The following is an 18,231-nucleotide window of genomic DNA, read 5'->3' as shown; positions in this document are numbered from 1 at the left end:
TTAGAATAATAAATGGTAACATATTTGTCAATAGTATACTACTAATAGGGTCAAAATGTACTTTATTGTTTAGAAACGGTACACTGTTGTACTCATTCCCTTATTGTAAATGTAGATTGCACTAGGTTTGCTTCTCCATTTGACTGTAATAGTATCATCCAAGTTACCGCCTTGCCCCCCCTCCCCATAAAGGCCCCTCAAGAAGTTATTGCACGTAACAGTCCTGTTGATAGATTCTGTTCCTTTTTTTACCATGAAACAACAAATGGTAACGATGGTCATCCGTATGAATGATTAATCTGCTTGGTGGAAGGGTAAACCGTTGTTTATCTATCTGCAGTATTGATGACATCCAATAGGTGGCGTCACAGTACAAGGTGAAGAAGAACAAGATGGCTGCCCGTGGGCTGCGTCTTCTGCGATTTCGGTCTTTCTTGCGTGATTTCTCCGCTCCCAAGAGGTGTTTGTAAGTTTAAGTACTCTCGACGTTAACTTTGGGTGAAGTACCATACAAAGGGTCTAAAATACTGGATATAAAGCAACGTTTTAATCAAAGATATGCCAATTCGTCTGTGGCTGGGAGAGTGGGTGAAGGGAAAATTTATTCGCTCAAGATTGTGGTATAAATGGATTGGTGCCAGTTGTATAATACGCGCATATTTCTGTCAAGAATTCGTACGAATACATAGAGTGAAGTTGGCGTCTCGCTGCCCCACTACATTTGATGCGATCATTTTGTTGTAGACATCACAACAATCATAAAGGTTGTGTAAGGTCACCAAAATATATAACATATGATTAGCTGTCTGACGTATTGCGTAATAGCTATTTAAGAATTTCATAGTGTTTTTCTTTTCCTTTTATTCTAGACCTGAGCGTTTTTACACTGGTGTACAGAGGGTACCTGGCTCAGAGGGACGTCCATCTATCCTGGCCAGACCCTTGATGTTCTCATGGGTGGGACAGCAGCAACAGGGTACTGTAAAGTTTGTATGTGACACACATCTTGTCAGATGATGAAAGCCAATAATTTGCAGTATCTTCTTGTTCATGGATGAAAAATAAGCCCTTTCATTGAGCGGACTACACATGCACAGGTCAAAGGTTAAGGCCTTTGAATGACATTGACGTACTTGTACTCCCTGCACGCGGCAGTGCCGAATGTGCCGCCGTTTTTAAGGCGAATAAAGTTCAAAGTTCAAAGTTGTTATGTAAACTGAACAATCTAGGTCATATATGATATAGATATACATGTACATACATATATCCATAGACTGTTTTCAAATCAGTTGTTTTTATCTTTGACTCATGCATGTCCAGTTAGATTTGTGAATAAGCTTGTAGGAGTGATGCAATGAGAATGCAAATTGTTGTTAATTTGCTGATGTGCTCAGTTTACAAGTTGACTTCAAAACTTCAAATCTATATTGAAACTGTTACATGTGCTTCCAGCTAGCAGATACTTAATTCTAAGCCTCCATGTTTCAGGGATGAGCCCATGGACTATTTGACCTAGATTTTTAACCCACTGGACAAAGATTCTTTTTACACAGATGTTCAACTCACTGTTTTCTGTATTGATGTCTTTACTTCAGCACGAACCATGTTTATCCAGACGCAGGAGACTCCCAACCCCAACAGTCTTAAGTTCCTACCAGGCTGTGAGGTACTAGAGACAGGAACATTTGACTTCCCCAACCACAGCGCAGCACATGCTTCTCCTCTGGCAAGGTTGGTGCACCCGGTGGGAGGGGGATTTTGAAAAGAGCCTGTGCAGTATGTTGACTTATGGATACTGGTTCACTGGACCTGATACGGATCTGTATGCAGCCAAATATTTTCTCTAAGATCAACGCTTTGGTGACTGTATGTCTCCTTCCTCAGGGCAATGTGAGATTTTCAGCTTGGAAATGTTAGAAATATCCATCCTCCTTTTCTTGAAATACTCAACTAGGAGTGAAATATGGTTTAATGTATGCTAATAAAGTGTATGACAAGTATACTCTCTGCAGCAAGGGATTATGATTCTTTTTTTTTTCATTTCAGACAACTGTTCAGAATTGAGGGTGTGTCTGGTGTGTTCTTCGGGAGGGATTTTGTCACTGTTACAAAGGTGAGCAATGGTAAAATATTTAACTCAGACTTACCAGGTATTTGGACCTGGAATCAAGATACACTTGATAAAGTGAAAACAAAGGCATCTGCTGAATAAGATCTCGTCAGACTTTCCGACAACATACCAGAACAGTTTCATCTAAAAGTGGACTGTGCTGATATTAATTTGTAGTAGAGCTGTTTCAGCCCGGAAAGTTTTAAGGTCATTACTGATAAATGTTGTATTCTTGTCTCTGTATTAAGTTCATTGGGCTCTAATTTTTTCAGATGTATCAAGGATGACCTTCAAATAAATTGGTACTGAAACTGCCAAGTTTTTTTACCTAGCATATGCTATGCAAGATATGTTAATCAAGCACCTGGATAAATTCAAGTAACTTGAGTAACTGTGTTAACTGTGGATAGACTTGAGTGACTGTGATCTTGTGTATCTTCTTACATGGATGTCTAACCTCTATTGACGTACCCAACATACGGTTTCACACAACTTCTAAGACCCTTGTCTTGACACTCCTCTCCATGTCCAGCTGGATGATGACACGTATGACTGGCAGATTCTCAAGCCTGACATCTTCGCCACCATCATGGACTTCTTTGCCAGTGGACTGCCCATCCTTACAGATGAGCCCCCTCCATCTGATACAGGTCAGGCTTCTCCATCACTATTAATGTTTCCACACAAGGAAACAAACAAGCAAATGCTATAAGCAATTGTCAATGATGACAACATCAATTGTGATCTCTGGAGCCAGATATATGTCTAATTTCTTGACTATAGTGTAGTACTTTCCCATTAATAAAGCAAAATTCATACCGGGTACTAGAAAACAAGCATAACTTAATATGGACTTCAGAAGATTGTTTTGTAATTTTTTTGTTCGTTTGTTTCCACTAGTAATCCATCCAGATGATGATGAGACAGTACAGATGATTAAAGAGCTACTGGACACCAGGATCAGGTCAGTTACTGACTGTTGCTGGGGAAGTACCTGTGTATGTGGATGTAGCTCTGCTTTCTAATTCTAAGGGTCTGACCAGGAAAGATTGATTTGAAAAGGGATGAAACCATATTTGTTATTTGGTCAATGAAGGTTAGACATCTAGGTGATAATGTACTGTATATCCCTTTAAATTTACTGGGATTTGATGTTGTTTCATGGTAGGGAGAAAATGGGGTGTTAGCTTTAAGTTTCTGGTAAAGAGGTCCCCACAAAAACTGCTGACAAATAGACACAGGAACTCTTTTATCCCAAGAACCTTTTATCCATGTCCATGTAAAGCCTGTAATTCCCTTTGTTCCCTTAATTGTTGTCAGAATGTAAACTTTTATATAGGCTATATTGTTTTATGCTGCTCATGTTTTAAATCATTGCAGTGTTTTATGAGGCAGAATTTGAGTGATGTAAAAATCAATACAATTCAGTCCTGACAGGAACTGCAATATTTATTAAGCAATAAAGTTTGAAAGACATTGAACCATTGCAAAAATGTCAACATGCATATACTACAGTACACAACTCAAGAAATACTCTAGCAACAAGTTTTGTAAATGGTCAAAACTCATCCAGTTGCTTGAGTAACTTTCCTATTGTGTATTTATGTTGATTCCTTTCTGAACCCAGACCGACAGTGCAGGAGGATGGGGGAGACATAGTGTACGTAGGGTTTGATCAGGAATCGGGGATCGTGAAGTTGAAGATGCAGGGGTCGTGCTCCAGCTGTCCGAGCTCCGTCGTCACGCTGAGAAGCGGAGTACAGAACATGCTGCAGTTCTACATACCAGAGGTGCAGGGGGTGGAAGAGGTATGATCAGTACATTCTCCATATATATACACGTATTGAATCATTGGCAATATGAACAATTTTTACAGCAACTTGTAATGTATTATAAATCTGTTGCTGGAAGAGGACTGTTATAGGAGTCTGTGTTCAGCATTTTTAAAGTTTGAATCTTTCTTTGTACGGTTACAATCTTGTGTTGACATGGTATAGATTCTGAATCCTTTCTAGTTTAGTCTGGTAGCCATATTATTGTGAGCTTGCTACTATCTCCATGGTGATAATAATCGTTTGTGAGCATGATTTCGAATATGGTTTCTTTTTATCTTGCTAGATCCCCAGAGGAGTATTTGTAAGTGCCAACACAATTCAGACTTGACAAAAAGTCTGCAACATGGTACATGTATTTTGATAAAGATTTGAAAGATTTCATAAGAGTGTTGCCCACCTGCATAGTTCATTAGCACATACAGTGTATCAGGGAATTTTCAAGGGGTTAGTTTTAATTACTTTGCTACTAGAAAGGTTGACTTGAAAAACAGGCTGCCAAAAACAGGCCTATGCTTACCTTATCAGACAGGGCTCAGTAAAATGCACCTAACCGACCTGTGTAGCATGGTGACCAGGCTACTCTAATCATGCTTTTCCAATACTTTAGGTGGAAGACGAAGTGGACAGTATTGCAAAAGAAGAGTTTGCCAAGTTTGAGGAGAGAATGAAGCAAGACATACAGGGCAAGAAAGGAGCTGAAGACTAGAGAGTCCCGGAAATCTTTCTCTCACTCTCAGTCTCCATAACAATTTTCTGAACAGAACATCCAGACATGGAAAAGTTGTTCCAAACTTCTTTATTTGTACATACTTGGAGTGTTCCTATAGCATGATTGCAATCAAGCGGGTTAAAGAAAGAATATCCTTACCACAACGGACATTATTCTTGGAAAAGCACAGATGATTTTTGCCATTTTTTGCCAGCTGTTCTATGCCCTATATTTTGATATTCACAGATTCACAGCCTGTGTAAGGATGAAAAACTGCCCTGGAGAGCAATTGGAATTTTCATATATCATTTCCAGATACATGTACTGGGCCAAGTTGGAATTGAGTATTGCTACTGTCAGGGATATGGACAGGAAATTGTAAAGCAGACATTCAATGTCATTGGATTGAAATCTTGTTTTGGGGAAAAGTATTATAAAATTCTGTATGTGTGAATGGAAAGCTGTGGATATGGTAATAGAAGTTTTTATAATGTGTACATGTGTACAATTCAAGAAACAGTAACAGAAATAAAGAGTATTGTCACCACATGTTTGTGTACATTTATTTATATACCATGTATCTTAATGCTAATGAATGCTAAAAAATGATAACATCAATTCCAACATTGGAATTTTTGACAGCAGCGAACTTAGCACACGCAAATCCTGGGCCATACTGTAAAATATGGATTGGTCCGGAACATTCATATCGACTGGTATTCCTCGTAGGTATTCCGACCCAGGTATGATATAAGCTGATTTATCTGATTAGATATCAAATATTGAAATGCTGCTGGAAAAATGAGGTCAATAATACCAAAGGGGGCTTTAAAATTTTGTAGTGTGTCCCTTATGAATTGGTCCTCAATAGTTTATCAAGCAAATTGACTCCAAAGTAGTATTTATTAGCTAATTAGAATAAATGATAGCCTGCTTTTCTCAAGGCTACAGCCTGGATACCAGATCCCTCACGCTAAACTGTAGCCGTTTCACACTAAAACTACTGTAAAGCCCTTTTGCCCAGGAAGGTCACAAGCCCAGTATAGAGTTGGCTCCAGATCTCCATGGCACTGGATCTCATGGTTTGGTGGTGGGGCAAATTGCCTCCCTCGCTGAAGGGATTAGTAACTGTAGCGTGGTGGTTTGGTACCAAGGCTACAAGGCTATGGCTCATGCAACAAAAATTATACCTCGTTTTGTTTTCTCCCTTTCTTTGTTGTTGAATTGTGTATCATTTTCTTGTCATTTTATAGCACAGGCAACTTTTGGCCCTTATTAGCACAGGCAACTTTTGGCCCTTATTTGGAAAGTGCACTATATGCTTTGGTTTTCCTGAATTCCTCTGTACTTTGAGTTTGCTACTTGCCGTACTGGCCTAAAATTTTCAACGAATACATACTATATGATCTGTATTATATCTAGAATGTGATGTAGGGTTTCTTACACCTTATGTATTGACCCAGCCAGCTGGGAACAGATTGCAGCAGACCGCAACAGATGGCGTCACACGGTCAAGGATGGTCTTGCAAAGGGCCAGGAAAGACGTACAGAGCATCTTGAGTCAAGGAGACGCAAACGCAAAGAGGAACCGCCACAGGGGAACCCCTCTGCCTTCATATGTCCAAACTGTGGCCGCGACTGCCATGCCAGGATCGGTCTACAGAGCCACAGTAGACGCTGTCAACCACCGTCACCTGATACAGAGCGCTACCATCATCTGGAAAGATGGAAGGATGCCTACTACTACTACTACTGTATCTCCAAGGATCTCCACTAACACAAATAGTGTCTGGAAAAAGCTTTCTACCTGATCATTGGCCCCATGAGATTTACTAAAGGGCTTCTCAAAGACAACTTTACTGCATCAAAGGAACACTTTCACAGGTACTACAAAAGGTGTGTGTCAGTTGTGCTCAATTAAGCGCCAATGAAAGCTGTTATCAGATAGGAGGATGCCCCTTGGGTGCAGTTGTGTATTCCTAGGTGTATTACGTACAGGTACGGTAGGTGTCGCAACTTCCCTACCACAACTTTTGTAGTTGTCTATTGTCATTATTATTTTGTGCCTGAAAATAAATAGCATGAAAGACATCTGAATCATTAAGAAACTCATTTTAAGAGACCACTTAGGAGTAAGAATGATAACGATACATTCTTTTCGTGACACGTTGTCAAGTTAATTGATATTTGAAACAATTTCGCCTTTGTGGACAGGCGGCAAACTTGGGAACAAAGGGAGTTCGCTTTAGTTTTTTGATTGACAAACAGCGGTTTGCTTTGTTCTCCACCTCTTTAGTTCAACAAATGGAAGGCTAGTCATGTAGGACGCGCATGATCGTTTGCTGCAAAAACTTTGTCTCAAGTCAGCCAATGTCGTAAATACCTAATTTGTCAGCCTTCAAAATAAACAGATGAATGAACTTACCTCTCTTAAAGATGATATCAGCGTGAGGAAATTGTTTTAATTGCTTGATCGAGTGTCAACGGAACCCCATTCACATCCCCGTATTTGATTTGTTCTGCGTCTGGACTTCACAACAAGCAGAAGCAGTCGGCGGAGAGTCCACGATGGGAGACCCGCAGCCTGTGTCATGCAAATGCCCCACTGACACGGCCAGAGTCTCACCCGGAGTCAAAAGACGCCACAGGAACAAGGACAAAATGTCGGGGAAGGCTGACAGGACGTCTCACGGCATCCTGCTAGCACCGCACTCCCTCGCCATCCTCCTGAAGATCTCGGACGACGAGCGCCCGCAGTTCCTGACGCGTACGGGCCGCGACATTTTCTCGGACTTCGTCGCCCAGAACCGCAACTCCTTCTGGAACAAGGACTTGGTAAGCGGCATCAACCGCATCGACTACCTAGGCTGGTTCGATCCCCAGACGCTCTTCGTCCAGGGCTCGGAGAAGGACTTGGAGGCGCTTCGAGATGCTTGGACGCGACGCTCACTCAGACCTCCTCGTCAGTTTGTCATCGAGAGTTTAGGTGAGTTGTGGACTAAACATGTATTCTGCCGAAAGTTTAATCCAACGTTTCTACGCGTGACTGTGCAAAGCAGCCCTCTTCATCACAGTTTTACACCTTTTCGATTAACATAATATTGTTTTTACCCAACGATTTCCGTCTTGGACGGTTTTGGACGCTTTTTGGTGCCCTGTGAGTGTAATGTAGCGGACAGATGGACGCTTACGTCCAAACCTTTTCGTCATTGTGAACAAAAATGGGTGGCAACTGCAGACACACGCTGGTCGGTAGAACCACGGTTTGGCACGTTTAGAAGCCTGACATCAGGAGGTGTCAGCCCCTCTGAGGGTTGGAGAGTTGTTTTGCAGTTTTCCTGACAACTTTTGGTCATAAGTGCCATGTCGTCGTGGAAAGTGGACTTCAGATAGCAATGTAAAGTTAGAACATGCAAGATTCAGCCTTCATGTTTCTGTGTGTTTCTAGTGGATAGAAAGGTACTGAGTCTAACTCTAAGAGTACTAAAGCGTAAAGGTACAGTAGTCCTGAAAATGTGGTGACATAATTCAAAAGTTTCCATTTTCTGGCTTCTTTTCCATAACTTGACAGTCATTATACTGTATTTGTTTTGTATTTGCTGCAAATATTCTTGTCAATCTGTTTTTAAATTCCACAAAGAAAATTTTGTGAAAAATACCATTTTGTGCCTTATCACAATACATAGGGTTATTGATGATGCTAATGTGTGATAAGTACACATGAATCATTTATACTGTTTTATCGTGGGCTAATATCAGCTGCTGTTGTGTTTCACAATAAATCCAAGTATGAAAACCAGATGAAAACCCAACGTCAGGTATCACTAAGCAACTCATCCAGACATGCCCTCACACAAAGGTGTCTTGTACTGTGCCTTTTTCCCAATTTTCTTTATAACTAGACACTTGCAGCATAAAAGAATGGAACATTGTGACACGGAAAGTGGCTGGGGAAAAAAAGGAGTATTTTAATGGGTCAATGAAACTAATGATAGAGCTGGGTTGATGTTCTGCATTAAAATTGGCATTTGAGTAAGAAAATTCAAAATGAAGCAGAAAATTGAAAGAAAACAACAGCTTTGATGATTGGCACATATAGGGTCAATTTCCAAGCAGACATACTGTTGTTTCCTTGTTGTCCATTTTTTAAATTCATTTTTATCAATCTTTAAGGGCAATCCCTACAGTTTTGAAAAATGATTTCTAAAGGAGCCCAAAATGACCGTAATGACAATTAAGAGCAAAGGCACATCTTTGTGTTTTTGTTTTTAGTGTGTAGGGTAAGAGAAAGGGTGCATCTGAGTATGAGTGTGTCCTGGTAGCTGACAGGTGTTATCTCATCTTTTGCTGTTGTAGGATTAGAAACAAAGCCTCTTAAGTATCCACTCTGCTTGTCTCACTTGGATTGCAGATTGTTCTGCAGACTTCCTAGAGAATGAGGTCAGATAGACCAGAATGATAACATTGTGTTCAAAGGGTCTTCTTAAGCATGCTGGAAAGAATCCTTTAGAATATAAACATTCCTTCCTGAGGGCACAATCTATAGTGTTACACAATTCATACAAAGTAAGTTGGCTGTTTACTTGGATAGAGTATATCCAAAAACTACAGTCTTAATTGAGCTATTCATCTGAAAATTGACATTAGTGCATGTTATAATATACATTGTTATGTCTTTCTGAAGTTCAGTTTTGCTAATAGGTTTTGTGAAGAATTTGGAGGCCATTTTTATGCTAATATATGTAGGAAAACTTTGACCTTTGTCCAGCATAGTCTACATGTAGTGTAAACTACGCAATTAATCACCCAAGTTCTATGGAAGCAAGGATATGTGGTAACAATTCATGATGATTGCGTGTATCTAAGAAAAATCTTTTGAGTTTAGATTGCAATTTTTTTGTACATTGTTCATCTAGTAAGAACATGGTCATGTCCACGTACCATAGACAGGAACAGGAAAAACGTCAGTACTTGTGTACATATTGATAAAGTTTGAGTGTATGTAGGGAGGGCGTCAGACGAAATGCAAACATTGGTACCATGGGACCTTGTGACCCCACATTGGGACCATAAACACCTCATAAAACTTAGCATTTATTTTCTGGCAAGAGTGGAAAGCAAATGTGTATTAAACTTTAAAGCATTTTCTTAGCACATGTCATGAGACTTCACATAAATACTTAAGTTTAATGACAAAGTTAGGGATTACATTGATGGTACAATGTATGAAAAATACACACAATACAAATAAGAAAGTTTAAAGGTTGGAAAACCAAGATACTCGTCCTTGTTCTCCAACTTTATTTGGTTTTCTCTCAGAAAAAGTTGGTCTTACTTTGGTCTTACTTTAATTCCTATTTTCGAATGTGGACACATGTAGTTGCTGCACAGTAGCAGTGGTTTACCCCCATGGGAAATTCTGGCTCACTCCTTTTTTCAATCACAGTACCCAAGAGATGCTCAGATGGATTAAAATAGGATTGAAACAGATTAGATACATAAACAGTTGGCATAAATGTACCATTTTTAATGCCAATAAGCCATAGCTCGTTTATTTAATGCCCTAATAGATTTGATTCACAGAAACGGATTAGTGAGTAAAAACAATACAGCTCCAAGTGTTGTGGAAGAAAAAAATGACAAACATGTACATAAGTGGTATTGTATAGCCTGGTATCCATCCGTATTATAGCTCCAGAGTCTCTTCTGTACTCTTCGCAAATATGTCTGGCCCCGGTATTTGCGAAGAGGACACAAGAGACTTGGGAGCTATAATATGGCTGGATACCAGGCTAGGTATTGTATCTATCAAAATCAAATGTATCTTCACCATATTTGTTAATGTGTTGAACAGTTCCTGTAGCTCATCAATCCATTAGGTACAGTGTACTTCTGTTTGTGTTGAATTGGTACTTCCAGTTCCAAGGTGATGAAAGCTACTGACCTTTTAGGATAAGAAGTTGTCCTACTTTACATTGAAGGACATGTGCAGACAATCTTGTTGCCAGGCCAGGGGACCAATTTTCAAACTGAAATGTTTATAACATTATAGCTGCAGATTATGTTGTGCTGCAGTTCTGAAAATTAATGTTGGGAGATTGGGTTTTGTCTCCAAAAAAAGTGCTGGCACTCCTAGCACTCTGCGAAGGAGACTAGTTTAGAGACTGTGAAATAATAATAATAGAAGTTTATTTGCAAGTTACACCATTTCATAATTACACCATTTCTTCTCCCATTCCTTGCTAGTAAAAGTTATCATTCTCTTATAAAGATGGCCAAATTGAACAAGTTGAGTCAAGACTCGAGCCCCACAGTTTATTTTAATAACCAAACAAACATGACGATGCATATATTAGCATAGCCAACTGTATAGTACAGCATGTTTTACAGCATGGTGGTAGAATTTTACCTGTGGAAACTCTCCTGTGTGCTATCCTACTCATCATCATAACTCACGTGGAAACAAAAGAACAACAACAATGACAACAAAGCTGACCTGTCTGTGAAGTGAACCTGGTCTGCCTGTCACACCCGGCATGACGGATGGAAGGACAATGTGATAACGAGCAGCTGATTATTCATAGAGCTGAGAATCTTAGCATGTCAATGCAAAGTTTGTCAGGAAATGTGGTACAAAGCAACACCCTGGTGGGAAACATAATGTTAGCTGTGTCTTTCACACCTTTTACAATGTGTATGTGTGATTTCTGTAACATAAACAACCACCAATGGACTTGGGATTAACTCTTTGTCCCATTTCACGTTTTAGCACTACAAAAGTTACAAAAAACTAGGTAGGTTTTTCACAGAATAACGTCAGAAAATGTTGCAATTTGTAGAGTCTGTGGTCCAGCTTGGTGTCTTATTGCTTCTGACGTTTGTGGAAAATTGGATGATTAACAATTATTTTTTTGAATATCTGATTGAAATTCAATCAGGGCAAAATTTGTGTGGAAAACATCACATTACATTTGAACTGTGAACAAAGGATTGACGAGAGCTCAACTACCAATAGAAAGTAGACGCGTATGGTCCCTTTTCACTGATATTTTCAATGAGACATGTAGCAAAGAGTAGAAATTCAGTCACATAAACATGAATATGAGAGCTATTTAACCATAAACAGAAGCAGTGTACACATTTGTTCCATTAGGTGATTACAGTATGCCTGTAGAGGGTAGCACGGCCAGGGGTTGGTAATCATAGCTGACCCAGACTCCAACACGGTTGGGTGAACGTAAAAGGGGTAAAACCTGCGGTCATGCTGGCTTCTGTACAACGCATACTAATGAGACCATAGGACAAAAGGAGTTACCATAAGGCCTGTAGTATCAAGGATGCAGTTTTGTGTCCCTGCATGCATTACAGCCCAAACAATGTTGACACGGTATACTCGAATCATTCATCCGGGAAAAATTGCAGAAAGAAATTTATGCTTTATACAACTAGATGTATATGCTACAAGTAAAGCACCTCCATGGTGACTGGAATTTTCTTGTAATATGATATGAGTGAGCAGATATCATAAACAGAGACATAGCGGTTGTAAAGGTAATATCCTACAATTTAATGAGGTTTACATTGTTGGTTAAACTGCAGGGCATTTGTAGAGAAAAAATTTCAGGTGCATCTGGTGAGGGTGTTACACTTGAGGGCACACCTGGTGGGACGCTCCAGTTTAGGGACTCAGTAAAGTGCATCCCGACCTTGTTTTGTACATAGATGTGATTCCCAGATACGGTTACACTCCATTGAACAGTAGTGAAAGACAAGTAGGATAGTGAGAGTCAATGGCTTAGGGGGATTAGTAATGCTAACTGACATGGAATAAGTTGCATTAGAACAGGGAAGGTAAGCAAGGTCCTTAGACCAGTTTTCTTTTCTGAACTACTTTGCCATGATAAACCCAATTAGAAAGATCTATAAGCAGTTGCTATTTCATTTGGCAGAGCATTTCTCCTATAGTTTGTGGATCAAACAATCATGTGATACTCACTGTTCTTTATATTATAGTTATAGTTCTTTGTTGTAAAGTTAAACGCATTCAATTTCATAACTTGTGAGTAATTGTTTTGGTTCTAGCGTTTGAAGAAGACCAACCAAGGAGCTTGCCATTTAACCATCTTGGACTGATAACTTTCCATACAGCTGTACATTTGCATCCATGATCCTTGTCAGAGGGTAGGGAACATACAAACAGCAGAAGTACCCCAAAAGAATGATCAATGCAGCACGTTTCCCCCCTTAACAGCACTCTTATCGACTGTCCCTGTTTCTTACTTTGAAATCCTCTAAAGAATACAGGAATTGCCATTTCAAATGGTTATATTGTCAAAATTATATGGGAAAGCATGCCACCAAACCCCCATGGAAAGCTCGTGCCTGTAGCACTCACGATTCACGGCTTCAGCACCATCACTAGTCTAGAAAAAAAAGAATCTGCCAAACAAAATCTTGGCTATGGGCATGGTTTCTTATATATTACAACATTTTAATGTTCCTGCACATACTTTCATGGTCACACATTTTGTCACATTATATGTTAAAGATTTTAAGAAAGTATGAGGGGTTCAAGGTTGTTGGCTCAGCTTGTAACCCCTTAAGTTATTGGTAAATAAGGAGATAGAGTGTTGCTTCCTGAACAGTCCAGCTCCTTCACCTGGGCAAATGACAGAACTAAGGTGGACGTAGGTAATAGAACGTCACCTAGAGCAACAGGAAAACACACAGCAGTCACTTCAGAAGTGTGAAGAGGGGTCTTTACTGGGTCTTTTTTGTCTTGGTGAGTCTGGAGGGAGGTTGGGTAAATGTTCCCCCTGACTGAACCTGTTTGTGTCTTATTGTGGTGCAGGGCAAGTATGTTTGTGTTGTCAACAGGTGTCCAGGCGAACGGAGGGAGGGATTAGGCAGGTAGCTTTGATATGAAACCCATGGCAGGAATGGATTCTTTCAAACTTTTATGTCTGCAGCGATTGTTAACAGAAACTACAGACTGCTTTTGCTTTTAGGATTCAGATTCTGGTTCTTTGGGGCTCCATAGATCTCTGCCATAGCCAGATACCTTGCTGAGGTTGATCAGAAATCTACAGCAATAACACATAAATGTACACACAAAAGAATTTGTGCCAGATTCTAAAATGAAGCAGTGGATTATTGTGTCTGCTAGAAATGCAAATATTTATGGTGAAAATACACTACGTATTACAAATCTTTCCAGAACTTTGAAGTACATGTAAGTTTTTGACCTTGAGATTGTCACTGAGAGCTTTGTTTGTTTTTTTCCATTGCATCCTGGGTAAGAATGTTTTGCTGACAAAAGAAAATGGAATCTGATCAAATTCAGTTGTTGTTTTTGATGGTTCACTGCATGAACAAAGTGGGATCTGGTCAAATAGTTGTTTAATACAATGGTTCAGAAACTGTCCTTAGCATCAACATGAGGTATGCAGGATCGGTAATTAGTTTCCCAAAACCAATAGTTGGACCACCTCACGATGTGGACCTCTACACATCAGCTCCGTGGAGGGCAAATAGCTTGGTTTGCCGAGTTAACAGGTGACTTATTCTGTTGAAAGGAGGCTGAACGTAGTTGGGGCTCGGTGCACAGAGGTATTTGTAGAGCCATGCAATGAGGACGACAGTACAGTCAGCCCATCCGCTTTGCCCACTTAAACTACATGTTGTCGGAACTTAATACTGGCACATTACAGAATTCAGACACTTTCTGATACAAATTCTTAATGCCAATTTGAGGCATTAGATTGTAACAAGTCTATATCTTTGTGCCATTTTTTCTACTCAAAAGGGTTTCAGTACTTCAGGTTTTCTTTCAGCTCATTGTGTACTTTTCTACAGATGTGCTTAACATCCTTAAGTTTGGAAGATTATATTGTTATAGTTCATGTATTGAGTAAAAAGTCCTAAAGCCAAGAACCAAAAGGGTTGGAGAGGTCAACATAGCTGTGAGTGACTGATGCACAGTATGAGTTCTTCCAAAAAAGACAAAGAGATGACAACAACAATGCAGTTTAGTAACTGTAACATTCTTGTAATACATGAAGTAATATTTTGTATGTCAAAAGAAATACTGTTAGATGAATCTGAATTACTGAGTGATCAACACAAATGTTTCTTAGTATATGTCACAGTAGAGATCACGATCCAGTAGAATCGTCGATTCTCCTAGGAGAGATCGCGATCGGAGTTTCTCCTAGGAGAGATCCCGATCGCAATCTGTACTAGTAGAATCGGCGATTGTCCTAGGACACATCCCGATCGCAGTCTGTTTCCTATATCTTAGCATCATTTGAGTTTGGATCGGAGTTTCTCCTAGGAGAATCTACGATTCTACTGGATCGTGGTATCTACTGTGACATATACATATAGAAACAAAGTATGGCTCAAAGAATCGTGAAGACTTATGATTTGCAACGGACATCAGGATTTTTCTCCGACTACTAGTTGGTTGCCTAAGAATACATTTCATTTGTGTCTTTCTTCTTTATGAAGGCCTCAAGAGTCAAGCCATACCATTTTTTTTCTGTTAGGGATGTAAAACAAGCCAGCCACATTTGTCCCAATGTTTTGGTTACCTTGCTAATTGAATACCTGACATTGGCTAGATTTCCACCTCAGTCTAACTAGATGCCATATGATATCCAGCTTTTGATACAAATTTCTTAAAAGAGTGACCTCGGTTGTCTCAAGTTTCTATTTACTGTGGTTTTTCACTTTTAAATTTAGAAACTGTTAAAAGATACAGGTATTGATTACGTTCATGATACTATGTGGTCCAACATTTCAGAAATCCATATGAATATCATAGATGTGTGAGTCATCTAACAGGACTGGTTTAGAGCTGTTTTAGTTATAGCCAAATGAAGAACGAATGGGTTGATGCACTTTCTGTTGGTTTATTCACTTGAAGTCTATCAGCAGACATCTTCCAGTCTATTGGTGTCTAAAATCTTCTCTAGAGGTCTATTTGTTAATTATGTAGGTGAGTTCGTTACTGTCAACTAAAACCATGTTATAAATAGTGGTAATGGCTGGCTTGTTAGTACCAAGATATTTGCTTTCTACCTGCACCTTGAGACATTACCTGTGGATTACTTGTGCAAGTAAAGAATTACACAATGTTTTGCCAAGGTATGTTCACATGCATGCCTGTTCCGTCATTGGCTCCACGTTTGAAAGACAAACCGTTCCTCCTCACTTGATGCATATCATTGTAAATGGCCCGTCGTAAGCCCACTAACATCGGCTTACTTCTGATCCACCAGCCAATGGTTAATGTTATTATGTAGACAAAGGATTCTGTTTCTGAAGCCACTTGCCAGACAGAGAAGTGAAAGATCTTCTCCCAACTTAGCCACATTAAGTAGGGAAACAGACTATGGTATAAAAACATTCTTTGTCATCTTTAAACTCTGGGTGGGGTGCATCCTAAAAAGAAGAGCTTACCACATCTATTTCAGTCCAAAGCTAAACCTCTCTTTGGGTTATCTTTTTTCTGTAGTCCTCCCTTTAAGGTATTAAAGGATCGGGACTACTTTGGCAAACGCGGCCTTGCAAAGGTGTTTACTTCTTAGCCAGGGGAGGTCTTTTGACAGACCTCAGGTGAACTTTCTTAGCTATTTACAACATGTAGCAAGGTATTGTCTGTGCATGTGGAACACTCAGTTGTGGCCTACCCGAGACATTAATAGACTTGATTTGTTTCCCCTGTACCTCTACATGTAGGTTTCAACTGCAATTTCATGTGATAGATATTCTTTAACTAATGTTGATGTAGCTTTAATATTTTTCCATCCTACTCATTGCCTGTAAACCAATACAGTGAATGTCATTAATTTTTTAATTTTGTAAATTTTGTAAAAATACAAGAATACATCTTCCTTCATGATACCATGGAGATAAGATTTTTTTTTGTACAGATACTGAGATAGGGTGAAAATTTTGTCTGTACTGACAAGCAAATGTCGAGCCTTGATGGAAAACTGGCCCTGGAGAGAGAGCAATGTGCAACCTAGATATTATTATCATAATGTCAGTGGGAAAATTGTTATGTCAATGCAAGAAGCTCCTTGGTCAACGAAGCCCAAGAAAGACATAAGTGGTAGTATCCAGTATTTTATTATACTGCTGTTGCTTAATTTCTTTTACGATAAATATAAGCCTTTTTAAAGGATATCGTAGCTGTTCCCTCTAAAGGTACTCTGCTCCAATGTTGCTGAACAAGTAGTTTCTTTAAATATAGAGGAACCAGTGTAGCAAACACAGTGGTGTGTGTTAGCTGATATCAGGGGCCTGTCTGTTTATCAAGGGCGTAGTAGAACAGAGCAGAGCTATCTGTCAGACTTGTCTACCGAAATAGAACTGTTATCTTTCTCTCCAACCTTGTTTTTTTAATGGCCCTAATGATCTAGGCAAGTTTGTCTTGCGTGGTCCTTGGAGATACTTACTAAGTTTGATGAGTCCATATTAGCATGGTGGACCATTCCTCCATGTAATTGCATGTCTGGTATACTAGTCTGTAATTACTGTGGATAAGACAGACTAGATTTCATGATTTTAAGGCTCTCTAAGATATTCATGTTTAACTAAAATAGTATGTATACTGATGGATGTTGTAACGGGTCCAATGTTACAAACTACAGTATTACTTAATTGTCTTACTGTGAGCATTTTCTGATATTTGTTCCCTGGTATCTATTTTTTTCATTGATACCTACATGTACACTACAGTACAGTCAAATCTGTGCAAGTAACCACCTCCACACAAACTTTCCAAAGTCCCTTTGATCATTTTTGATGATTTTTCCCATTGTCACAAGGGCTAAGAATAGTAAGATTCCTGTCTAGACTCAGTAGTGATCACTCGCCCACATAGACCAGATTTTATAGATTCCCTGATTGGTCTTTTCTTTGGAGTTTCAACTGTTTTTACTTCATTTCAATTTTACTAATCTGCCAAAAGCACCGGCATGTTTGTAACCCATTGTCCTTGTACCTGCAGGTGATGTCTGTCAGGTCCAGCTGGCCCCGGTGTCTCAGTCCCACTTCATCCCCCTCCCTGATGTCCTGTGTCAGACCATTGCTGAACTCAACTGTGGCAAAGGAATCGCAACACAGGTAAACCAGGCCTCAATATAATACACACAGTAACAGTTACTGTATTTCTTAATGAAGTATGCACTGAAATTGAAATATGCATACCCCAGTTTGGGGCAAGTCTCAGACATATCTGTGGGACTGAAACGTAAAATGGATAACTCAAAGTACGTGCTACACTGTCTACACTGATTTTGAACTCGTCTTGAACCCGACGTATTCAAATTTCTGATTTCTCTTTTCTTTTTTAATTTTGCATAAATCAAGGACATCAATACAAGGCCTCTCACTTAAATTTGTAAATCTAAATTTCACTTCTCCATATCTTCTTCCTTTCTTTCATTGTCATGTTGTTTTTTTTAACAAAATTTCAACCCAAAATTTGTAATAATACCCCTCACCACCCACCTCAAGCCCTACCAGTAGTTTCTGTCATCTTTGGACAGATTTCCATTGATCTAACC

The 18,231-nt window shown here is 39.5% G+C and overlaps 2 protein-coding genes across 2 annotated transcripts in view; both read left to right on the top strand.

Moving 5' to 3' along the window:
- The first annotated feature begins 197 nt into the window (after positions 1-197).
- On the top strand, positions 198-5,203 carry LOC118410923 (NFU1 iron-sulfur cluster scaffold homolog, mitochondrial-like). Its single transcript, XM_035812833.1, has 8 exons — positions 198-466; positions 870-976; positions 1,596-1,731; positions 2,047-2,113; positions 2,643-2,760; positions 3,011-3,074; positions 3,738-3,918; positions 4,553-5,203. Exons 1-8 carry the CDS (start codon positions 393-395, stop codon positions 4,649-4,651), a joined length of 846 nt encoding a protein of 281 aa, XP_035668726.1. The 5' UTR covers positions 198-392; the 3' UTR covers positions 4,652-5,203.
- Positions 5,204-6,968: 1,765 nt separating this feature from the next.
- The window catches only part of LOC118410917, a 21,383-nt gene continuing 10,120 nt past the window's right edge, over positions 6,969-18,231 (top strand). Inside the window, exons 1-2 of the mRNA XM_035812824.1 lie at positions 6,969-7,640; positions 17,673-17,788. Of these exons, the coding sequence (XP_035668717.1) occupies positions 7,223-7,640; positions 17,673-17,788 (534 nt within the window). The 5' untranslated portion in view covers positions 6,969-7,222. The remainder of the gene's footprint in view (positions 7,641-17,672; positions 17,789-18,231) is intronic.

This window comes from Branchiostoma floridae, chromosome 3 (genome assembly GCF_000003815.2).
Source record: "Branchiostoma floridae strain S238N-H82 chromosome 3, Bfl_VNyyK, whole genome shotgun sequence".
Taxonomy (NCBI): Eukaryota; Metazoa; Chordata; class Leptocardii; order Amphioxiformes; family Branchiostomatidae; genus Branchiostoma; species Branchiostoma floridae.
Note: the sequence above shows the minus strand (reverse complement) of the source record. Positions and strands in the feature narration are given on the sequence as shown.